Source organism: Gobius niger (assembly GCF_951799975.1).
Source record: "Gobius niger genome assembly, chromosome: 5".
Lineage (NCBI taxonomy): Eukaryota > Metazoa > Chordata > Actinopteri > Gobiiformes > Gobiidae > Gobius > Gobius niger.
The window spans coordinates 7,460,662-7,472,413 of record NC_136856.1 but is presented as its reverse complement, the minus strand read 5'-3'; the positions used below and the strand labels follow the sequence as shown (position 1 = coordinate 7,472,413).

Below are 11,752 nucleotides of genomic sequence, written 5' to 3'. Positions count from 1 at the left end.
TTTTCTACAAATCCATAAATAAACAGACACTTCAGGGATGAGTCCTGCCCATTTCATGAAGGCACGTTTTCATGTGTACGCTCTACATTCAACCGCTCTGTGCAAAATACAGTGGTCAGACCTTCGAGACCGACGACACAGTGAGAAAAATAACCTTTCGTGGTCCAACATTCACGCTTTAAATAATAATAAAAAAATACACCTAAAAAACCCTACATTTCCAGTGCAGGAACATGAGTAAACATTGCACACAGTGTTCTAGTTGAAATCGTGGATGACCGGGCTGGCGGAGGAGTAAAGCTTCCTCTTGATCAGCCTGTACTCCGGTCTCAGCTTCACCACTTTGCCCTGGTCAAAGATGTGCCTCAGCGGCCAGCCACTTTGCTCAATCCTGAACACCACGGACAGCTCGAAGGTGGGGGTGACGCTCTGGTCGGGGGAGAAGGCGCCCAGGGACTTGAGCCCGTCCTTCGCCTCGACGTAGACTCGGATCGAGGCCCCACGGAGGCCGCAGGGTTCGTCCACGGAGGAGCGCACCACGTCCCGGCCCACGCGGGAGGTCATCCGGCACGGGAGCAGCAGCGCCTGGCAGTGCAGGGCGGACGACTTGGCAGCGGTTAAACACAGCTCCAACTGTCGGACCACGGCGTCCTGGAGGAGGCGCTCCTCATCCTCCAGAGTGGCATCGAAGGTACCACCTGCCAAGAGACAAAGATATGAGTGAGTAACATCATTAACAGGAAGTCTTCAGTCAAATTCCTCATTATGGCACTATTACTAGTTGAAGCCATGACTCAGCACTAAAAGAAAGTTATTAAGTCAATCAAATCCTTGTATTGATTGTACATCCACTTGGTCTAACACCCATTTCGAATGCTGAGAAAATTGTCTAAAATTACATTGATTTTATAATGAATATTGACATTAAATATTTATATGAAGTCACACGTAACAAATACATCGAGTAAAAACAAGGCCGTGGGAACCCAGGGTTCTGAGGGCGCTGCAGCACCCCCTGGTGGATAGTTTGTGAACTGCAGGCAATATTAACCCCATCATTAGGTTTAACACTTATGATTGTTAACCCCTTAACTCCCACCTGAACCGAGCACATTTTCTCCAGCTTTACCCCAGTCCAAAAGCTTCTGGAAAAAAGGTGTGAAAATAGCAACAAAACTGAGACGAAAACAAGGATGAAAATGTGACAAAAAAGTGAGAAAACGTTGACGAAAATGTGACAAAAAAGTGAGAAAACGTTGACGAAAAAGTGACAAAAAATTGACAAAAATTTGACAAAAAAGTGAGAAAAATTTGAGGAAAAATGGAGAAAAAAATGGACGAAAAAGTGATAAGAATTTGACAAAAAAAATGTGAATAATTTGACGAAAAAGTGACAAAAAATGGCGAAAAAATTACAAAAATGGACAAAATTAGACAAAAAAGTGAGAAAAATTTGAGGAAAAAATGGACGAAAAAGTGATAAGAATTTGACAAAAAAAATTTGAATAATTTGACGAAAAAGCGACAAAAAAATTACAAAAATGGACAAACATTTGACAAAAAAGTGATAAGAATTTGACAAAAAAAAATTGCGAATAATTTGACGAAAAAGACACACAAATTTGACCAAAATGAGATGAGTGCCCAACAAAAAAAGTGATGAAAAAAAATCTGATGTAAGGAAAAAGATCAATTTAATTTTGTAGGTCCTTCAAATGAGGATTTGGATAAAGCTGAACTGGAGAAAATGCTCTCGGTTCAGGCGGGAGTTAAGAGGTTAATAAATAGGTAAAAGTATTTCGGGGGTAAATTTTGATAATATAATTTTGAACATGTCTGGACATGTTCCATCAGAAACCAATCGTCTTGACAAGCGTCCGCCACGAAAACTAGTCCCACCTTTTCATTCATTCTGACGTTGGCGGAGTGATATTTCTTTAAAAGTTAAGAATCAAACGCAGCGAATAACTAAATAAACCTCACATAAAAACAGCTAAACCCCTGTGTAACTTACAGAGAGACTGGTTGTCCGTCTCCTCGTAGCTCTCGACGCTTCCCCTCCGGGTTGTCCGACCCTCCATCATCCTGTCCTTTTCGCCGGTTGTTGAGTTCTTGGGGATGAAGCAGCTCAGGTCAACGCTGCCGCTTTCCTCCGAGAGCACCGGGAGTCCGTGGGCGAAGAGAAAAGCCGCGGTATACACCATCCTGATTCTCTTTTGTTGAGCTCCAGTGCCTCCTCCGAGCGTTTTGTCAACAGTCTATCCATGTATGAAGTAAAGCCGAGACGACCGGCGGAGACGGCGAGCGCAGGCTTTTTATACCCGAGGTGACGCCGGTTGCATCAGCTGAGCGAGTGACGTGACGTGACGTGACGTGGGCGGGGCTTCGAGAAACTTCCTGAAAAAATAAAAAACAGCATCACGCAACAAATCCCAGCGTTGCAATGAAGCTAAACAAAAATATAATGATCATAATCTTAACAAGAATTATAACAAAATGATAATAATAATAAATACTAATACTAATAAATAATAATAAAAAATAATAATAATTAAATAATAATAATAATCAAAGCCGAGCAATAATATTATGTTGACATGACAGCACTGATGATATGAATGTCCAAACCATAGATTTGAGCCCTTGACAAAAAAAAAAAAATGGTGTTGGTATTAGTATTAGTATATATCTCCTTTTGTGGCTTGCAGAAATCTGATGCAACAAAACAGCTTCTTGAAAGTACAGAGAGAGAGAGCTGTGAGACTGACACCATACATATTTTTTCCAGTTCCAGTTGATGTAAAACATACATATAATTATCCAAACCAGTAAAAAATGAATAGATTGCGTTTTTTCATACCTTTATTCAAACACCACACACCACATCTAAAACCTATGATGCAAGATTTAAGCATGTTCTGTCCACAACAACATTTAAAGCCACCATCACTATAATAGACACATGTTTTATTCATAACCAGGGGCGGACTGGGACTGAAAAACAGCCCTGGACTCTGACCAGCCCTGGCCCAAATGAGCGTAAATGTGCACTTACCACCCGCCTTAACGGAGCGCATTTTCTCCAGTTTAGCTTTACCCAAATCTAAAAGCTTCTCGACTGAAGAGCAACAGTGTAGCGCCTCATTTGAAAGCTGAGACCTACAAAAGTGATTGTAGCTTTTTGTCAAGTCGCCGCATTTTTGTCATATTTTTGTTGTTTTTTCAGTACTTTTTTGTGGCTTTTTGTTGTGTTTTTGTCACGTTTTTTTCTATATTTTTTTGTTGTGTTTTTTTCACGTTTTTTCTATATTTTTTTGTGTTTTTGTCACATTTTTTCTATTATTCTTTGTTGTGTTTTTGTCACATTTTTTCTATATTTTTTTGTTGTGTTTTGTCACATTTTTTCTATAATTCTTTGTTGTGTTTTTGTCACGTTTTTCTATAATTTTTTGTTGTGTTTTTGTCACATTTTTTCTATATTTTTTTGTTGTGTTTTTGTCACGTTTTTTCTATATTTTTTGTTGTGTTTTTGTCACACTTTTTCTATAATTTTTTGTTGTGTTTTTGTCACATTTTTTCTATCATTTTTTTGTGTGTTTTTGTCACACTTTTTCTATAATTTTTTGTTGTGTTTTTGTCACATTTTTTCTATCATTTTTTTGTGTGTTTTTGTCACACTTTTTCTATAATTTTTTGTTGTGTTTTTGTCACATTTTTTCTATATTTTTTTTTGGTGTTTTGTCACATTTTTTCAATAATTTTTTGTTGTGTTTTTGTCACATTTTTTCTATATTTTTTGTTGTGTTTTTGTCACATTTTTTCTATAATTCTTTGTTGTGTTTTTGTCACATTTTTTCTATAATTCTTTGTTGTGTTTTTGTCACATTTTTTCTATAATTCTTTGTTGTGTTTTTGTCATGTTTTTTCTATAATTTTTTGTTGTGTTTTTGTCACACTTTTTCTATAATTTTTTGTTGTGTTTTTGTCACACTTTTTCTATATTTTTTTGTTGTTGTAGTTTGTTGTTATTGTTTCACTCATTTACATTTACTAAAAACATGCTGTAAGTTTCCCCGCAGTTACTAAAAGGTTTTTGCTGACGTCTTCTTGCCGATGGTGCAACAACAACCTTTGCTAACCATTTCTGCTGTGGCAATGTCGGTACTTTTCAATGATTAGCCTCAGCATTAGACTTTGAAATGCTACTAAGGCTTTACGCGAGTTATATTTAGTTAATTTTCACCTGATTGCATTACCACTGCCAGAGTGCGACACAGTGGAAACGTACCAGCCAGTTACTCACATCTAGGTCACTCGTGTCCTCTGGCTTTTGCTGCGTCACACAAGATTGATGTGTAAGAAAGTGCAGTAAGTCGAATGATGAAAGATATAGGTTACAGAGAAGAAGAGTTTTTTTTTTTATTTGCCTGCCAACCAAATCACAAAGCTTCTCTTTTCTGTTATTAACTCTCCACTCCTAAGAGGAATTTGCTTTGGCATCTAGTGCATTTGCTGAGTAACTAAAAAATACATTAGCAAGTCAGTGTCAGAACTAACAAGCCTTGACTTTCAGCTATTTTCCCACCAGTGTGCTTTGAAAATATTTCTTATCACCAATTACACGTAAGTCATCTGTTTCAAGTGATTTAATACAGTATATAATTAAATGTATAGATGCTTCCTGGTGACTTCTTTTGCAGGGTCCTTAAAATTAATCTCAGACTTTTACAAATACTGTCGGATAATTTCTAGTTCCCCCAGTTTTCAATGGAAATTATTTAGATATTTACTTCCTGGTGACTTTGTGGAATAGAATGAACCTGTTTTGGTCCAATCACAGTGACTAAACTACCATTTGGTCATTACTCTTCTCCAGGCTGCCTCTAAAATCGTGCACTGTGTCAAAAAGGTCTGAAGTGCCGTCATGCACGAGCTTAAAGGGATATTTCAGGATTTTTCACATAGAGCCTCATTCCCTATAGTTATCCAGAGTGTTGCTGATTTCTGGAGATTTTTTTTTGTGTGATTCATGCAGTTTTTATATTTGAAGAGTTTCGTGGTGCTAGGCTAGTGCAATGCTAGTGCATTTCTATGGTATCAGCTAGCCTGCATTAAAAACAGTGTGACCCGCTCCACAGAGCACCTGAGGCAAATCACTTATAACACCAGACTAACCATATAAATGTCTGTGTCCATAGAGTAATTTTTGGAATATAACTGACCTTGCATCACATGAATGATCACATTTCGAGGGACTATTTTCTAGCAGATCACTCCGCCGCTGCGTAGCTTATACAACCACGAATATAAGTTATTTTAAATGCAAAATCTATCGACACAGACATTTATATGGTTAGTCTGGTGTTATAAGTGATTTGCCTCAGGTGCTCTGTGGAGCGGGTCAGGCTGTTTTTAATGCAGGCTAGTTGATACCATAGAAATGTGCTAGCCTTGCACTAGCCTAGCACCACGGAACTCTTCAAATATAAGAACTGCATGAATTACCAAAAAAAAAAAATGTCTCCGGAAATCAACAACACTCTGGATAACTAGGAAATGAGGCCCTATCAAAAATCCTGAAATATCCCTTTAATATAGACGGTGCAGTTACAAGTATGGCCTGATGTGGCAGTAGAGAGTATGAAATAGTCAAGTTATATTTCTTAGTTACAGAAAAAAGTTATACATTTTTGTAATACGTTTCCCCCAACACTGCAAATAAGCGACAAAACGGTGATGAAAACATGACGAAAACACGACACAAAAGTAACTAGAAAAGCGATTAGAAAAAAGCCACAAAAAGTGACAAAAGAGCAACAAAAACGTGGCGAAAACATGACAAGAAAGCAACAAAAAAAGGGACAAAAACACGCCAAAACAGCGACAACATGACAAAAAAGCTACGATCACTTTTAATTTCAATTGAGGCGTTACACTGTTCCTCTTGTTTAGAAGCTTTTAGATTTGGGTAAAGCCGAACTGGAGAAAATGTGCTCGGTTCAGGCCGGGGGTAAGAGAGAGAGTCCCCTCCCTGTACTGCACTTCTACTTTAAATTGTACAACAGGGTAACATTTATGGTTAATAATACAAACTTAATGTGTTTTCAGTATAAAAGTCATCACATAGAAGTATCTTTATTAGAGCTGCTGTATAACTGTGTCAGGTTTAGCCCAGTCCAGACCAGTCTTGTCTGGCTCTGTTTCTCTGTATTCAGGGCAGGATCACGTGTAAACTGGCTTTAAACGGCTCCAGGCCCAGCAACAGCCCTCACGTTCTACCTCCTCATAAATAACGTCCCGTGTTTCTCTTCCACAGAGCTGCAGAGTCAGAGGGAAGTGTGGGAGTTCGGTGCGGGTTGAGACACAGCGCTGAGTCAAAGGCGAGCGAGACACCTGGAGCGCCTCAGGGCTCACAGTGAGGGAGGAGAGATAACTCAGCTCAGATCAGGGCAAACGGTGACAGTTTATTCGATATGTAGGGCAAATGTTTGACAAATGTAGTTCAAAAGGCCTGTAGCATTTACAAAACAGAATATAACGTGGCAGATAAATGTTGAACTTATTATACAGTGCTCTACATGAGTGCACACGCTTTAACAAGTCACATTTTAAACAAAATCGCAGTAAACACAAAATGAAATTCGAAACCTTTGGTAAGGTTAAGTTTAATATAACATCTGTTTAACGTATAACATGGAAACATGGAGGTTCATTTTATAACTTAGTTAACACATTTTTCAGTTTTTTTATTATTCACCTTTGGTTTCATCAGTCCCCTCCTGGAACCGCCATCTTGACGTGGTGGAGGGGTTTGAGCACCTGAATGATCCTGGAGCTCTGTTGTCGGGGGCTTCGTGCCCCTGGTCTGGTCTCCCGAGGCAAACAGGGCCTATAGGTGACGGGTCAGACAAAGAGTGGTGAGAATCGTGAGGTCATGGAGCCACCACCTGAGGAGCCGTAGGGGCTGGTGCAATGTGACTTGGGCAGTTCCAACAGCTGCCCCACGACCCGGCAACGGAAAAGTGGAAGAAAATGGATGGATTGATGGTTTCATCAGTCCACAGAATATTTTGCCAGTAGTGCTGTGGAGCATCCAAGAGCTCTTTCGCAAAACCCTGTCCCCACTGTGAAGCCTGTTGCAGGGGCAACATGGTGTGGGGCTGTTATGTCAATAGAAAAATGAATTTTCAAGTTCATCAAGATATTTTAGAAAAACCTGAGACATTCACAATAAGAAAGGAATAAGTAAGTGAACCCTTACTTGGCTGGCTGACTCTTCTTTTGCAGCAGTAACTGCTTTTCTGTAGATGCAGATTAGATGCTCAAAACAATCAGGATGAATCTTGGATCATTCCTCTTTACAAAACTTCTGCAGTTCAGTGAGATTCAGTGGGTGTACTAATTTATGCACCACCATAATTTAATTAAAACTGAAAAATGCTTAAACCAAATTATAAAATTAACCTTATTTCCATGTTACAAACGGTTCTGATCTGGAGTTAGTTGGTCAGGTCTAGGTTCAGCAACACTGAGTCCAAAGAGTGAGATCGTCTGACGACCTGAACATCTTGAGTGTTGGATTTCTTCTTTCCTGACGGGCATATTCCAAGATGACAAAGCCGGGATTCATTGGGCTGTCATTGTGAAAGAGCGGTTCAGGGAGCATGATATGGATTAGCCGGGACAGAGTCCAGATTTAAACCCACTGAGAATCTTAGGGATGTGCTGGAGAAGGCTTTGCACTACGGTCAGACTCTCCCATCATCAATAAAGATCTTGCAGTTAACCTCTTAACCCCCACCTGAACCGAGCACGTGTTCTCCAGTTTGGCTTTACCCAAATCTAAAAGCTGGAAAGCTGGAATCAAAGCGGGGCCAATCAAATATCAGAGCTTGTGAACCTTTTTTTTGTGGCGATGTTATAACAAGTGCTGGGACAGAAGACTGACAGAAACGTCTGTGGCCACTGCCAACCACTCACTGACCACACTCACATGACCCACTGTCCGTCCGTCTGTCACACGGGTGTCTTTCAGCAGAGCGGTGCGGGTTACGTGAGCGCTTACGTGTTTTTAATCAAATCAAATCAAATCAAATCAAATCAAATTTATTTATATAGCACATTTAAAACAACTGCTGTTGACCAAAGTGCTTCACAAAAGGCCTACAGTACAGAAACAAATATAATAATAAAAAACAAAACACAATATACAAAACAGCAAAGCACTAACAGCTTAGATTTGGCCAGATATGTGCTAGACAGTGTTAAAAGCTTTTGCATAAAAGTGTGTCTTAAGCAAAGATTTAAATTGGTCAAGTGTCTGTGCAGCTCTGATGTGGAGAGGCAGGTCATTCCACAGTTTTGGAGCTGCAACAGAGAAAGCCCTGTCCCCTTTAGTCACGTATTTGGAGCGGGGAACCTCTAAAAGCAGCAGATCAGCAGATCTCAGAGCCCGAGCAGGGGCGTGACGTACCAGAAGCTCAGACAAATACAGAGGAGCAGCACCATGGAGACATTTAAAGACAACAAGTAAAAGCTTAAACCTTATCCTATAATACACAGGGAGCCAGTGTAGAGCAGCTAACACAGGGGTGATGTGCTGTCTCTTTCTGGTCCCTGTAAGGAGACGAGCGGCTGCATTTTGTACCCCCTGGAGGCGACGAATTGAACGCTGACCAAGACCAGTGTACACAGAATTACAATAATCAAGTCGCGACGTTATAAAAGCATGAATGGCTTTCTCAAAGTCACAGGCAGGTAGATAGTTTTTTACCTTGCTCAGGGTTTTAAGATGGAAAAAGCTTGATTTGACAACATGATTTATATGTTTCTCAAATTTAAATTCATTGTCTACAAACACACCGAGATTCCTTGCAAAAGGGTGACAGAAGGAAGCGAGTGGGCCAATGGCGCTGTCACAGTTGTCAAGAACATTAGAATTTCCAAATATTACAATTTCTGTCTTATCTTTGTTTAGACTTAAAAAGTTGGCCTCCATCCATATTTTAACTTCTTGAATACAATCCAACAAAGGATTCAATGATCCCTTAGAGCTAGACTTAAGTGGCATGTAGATCTGCAGATCGTCAGCATAAAAATGATAATTAACTTTGTGTTTCTCTAAAATCAGACCAAGGGGTAGAAGATACAGAGAGAATAACAGAGGGCCTAAAATGGACCCTTGAGGCACTCCACAATGAATAGGTGACACAGATGAGAAGCATGAGCAACAAAACATGTGAGAGCCGGGGTGAATATGACAAATGTATGTTTATTTATTCTTATATGCTCGAGCGTGAATTCTCCCTCCTCCCTTAAATGCAGAAGCGGGGAGGCCATGTTTGTTCTGGGAGAGCACAGAAGGGCCACCGGTCTGGCCTCTCAGTTTTCTCCTTAACCTCTTAACCGAGCTTTGCCCAAATCTAAAAGCTTAAAAGAAAAGCATCAAAATAGAGACAAAAACATGACAAAAAACTGACCAAATAAAACAATGATTAAGCAATAAAAAAGTCACAAAAAAGTAAAAAAAAAACATGACAAAAGACAACAAAAACAAGAAGGAAACGCAACAACAAAGTAATGAAAGAAAGCAATAAAAAACCAACAAAATAATGACGAAAACAACACAATAAAGCAATGAAAAAGCCACAAAAAAGTCACAAAAACACAACAAAAAAGTCACAAAAAAGTAAAAAAAAAACGTGGCGAAAAACAACAAAGAGAAGAAAACGCAACAACAAAGCAGTGAAAAAAAGCAATGAAGAACCGACAAAATAGAGACAAAACCACAACAAAAATGAGACAAAAACATGACAAAAAACTGACCAAATAAAACAATGATTAAGCAATAAAGAAAGTGACAAAAAGTGACGAAAAAGTGATGAAAAACCAACAAAAACATGACAAAAGACAACAAAAACGAGAAGAAAACGCAACAACAAAGCAATGAAAAAACAACAAAACAGTGACGAAAACACAACCAAAAGCTACAAAAAAGTAATGAAAAGGCAACAAAAAACAAGAAAATGATGCCAAAAATGCTGCGACAACGTGACAAAAAGTTACACTTTTGTGGGTCTTAGCTTTCAAATGTTGCTAGATTTGGGTCAAGCCGAACTGGAGAAAATGCACTGGGTTCCGGCGGGGGGTAAGAGGTTAAAATATGTCTTTATGGAAGCAGGGGCGGACTGGGACTGAAAAACAGCCCTAGACTCTGGTCAGCCTGGCCCAAATTAGCTTAAATGTGACAATTCCACAAATAACCTCGCTCTTACCACCTTAAAGGGGCTAGATGCAAGTTAGTCATGTTATGCTCACTACTGCCACCTCAGGTCATACGTGTAACTGCAGGTTCTATATTAAAGGAATAGGCCACCGTTTTTACATACTAAAATATGTTCTTACCTCACTTTAGACGTGTTAATATATCCCCGTCTGGTCTTTGTCCGTGCGCTCTGTCACGCAAACGGAGCACATACGCAGCCTCTCCCACATGTCACATAGCTCCGAAAAAGCTCGCGATAGAAGCTACCAAGCTCTTCCACGTGTTCCCTATTTAAATAAAGTTACGTGAAGTGTTTTCATGCGAAGTATATTTACACAGAAATGTAACATGTCGATTTTATAAGCAGATAAAAAGGGGGACTATATTGTGAGGCGTAATGATACGAGGAGTAAAACGTCTGCGCAGTAACTCCTAAAGCAGGCGTCTCAGACATGCGGCCCGGGGGCCAAATGCGGCCCGCGAGGTATTTTTTTGTGGCCCGCTAGAAGATTTCTTATTTATATTATATGCGGCCCGCCGGTAAATTGCATTGAACACATTAGAACTACATTTTCCATGAGGCACCGCGCGGTAGTGCCAATGCCGCTCTTCACTCCAAGGACTAGCATAGCGGACCGTGCGGACGTGAGAATAACAACATCAGACAGAGGAGGGAGATGCGGCGCCTCTGCTAACAACTTATCAACTTTTTGATAAGTCGTTAGCAGGACTAAAAGCAGTGGACTGAGAGAGAGGAGCTTCTGAAACAGGTGGAGACGTCAGAACGCGAGGGAGAAACTTTAGTTGTTCAATTAACATGTGCAAGAAAAGTTACAGAATGACAAAAAGCACCTTTACCATCTTTACCTTTATGACTTTACAAAGCGAACACATCGTAATTAGTGTTTAAAAGCGTCACAACAGTAAAGTAAGGAGCCTTTTCTCTCCAACTCCAAGAAGCACATCATGTTAAATCATTTACTCTTTATTAAGGACACATGTGCGACCACATGATCCATAGTTACATTAAAAATAGAGAATATGGAAATGTATAAAAAATACTGCAAATAATTACAGCAACATCCATCCATCCATCCATCCATCCATCCATTTTCTCCACATTGGTGTGTCCTGAGATCAGCCCAGTCTGTATAATGGCATTTACACATTCATTGTATTTATTTGACAAGATAATTGTAAATAAACACAGTACAAAATAAGTTTGTTGCTGATTTTCAACTCCAGTCCTTGGTTGGGCCTTTCGACACTACATTAAAATGACATCTGTAGTACATTTTGCATTCCTTAGACAGAGACTGGACCTTACTCCTGACTCACTGATGCCCAGAACCAAAACTAGATTTATTACAAAAACACTAACTGTCTGAGTCTTAGCTTAAACATGCTTAAAAAGAAGCTTAAAAATGTAATGTACCGTTTATTTTAAGATATATTATAGCAAAAAGTTGCTAAATCATGATTGGCTTA

At 39.5% G+C, this 11,752-nt stretch overlaps 1 protein-coding gene across 1 annotated transcript; it reads right to left on the bottom strand.

The window, feature by feature from the left end:
* On the bottom strand, positions 1-2,310 carry LOC306963317 (DNA damage-inducible transcript 4-like protein). The gene is made up of 2 exons (XM_079556845.1): positions 2,015-2,310; positions 1-698 (listed from the first exon to the last, which is right to left on the bottom strand). The coding sequence occupies exons 1-2, from the start codon at positions 2,202-2,204 to the stop codon at positions 259-261; spliced, it is 630 nt and encodes a 209-aa protein (XP_079412971.1). The 5' UTR covers positions 2,205-2,310; the 3' UTR covers positions 1-258.
* Positions 2,311-11,752: the final 9,442 nt, after the last annotated feature.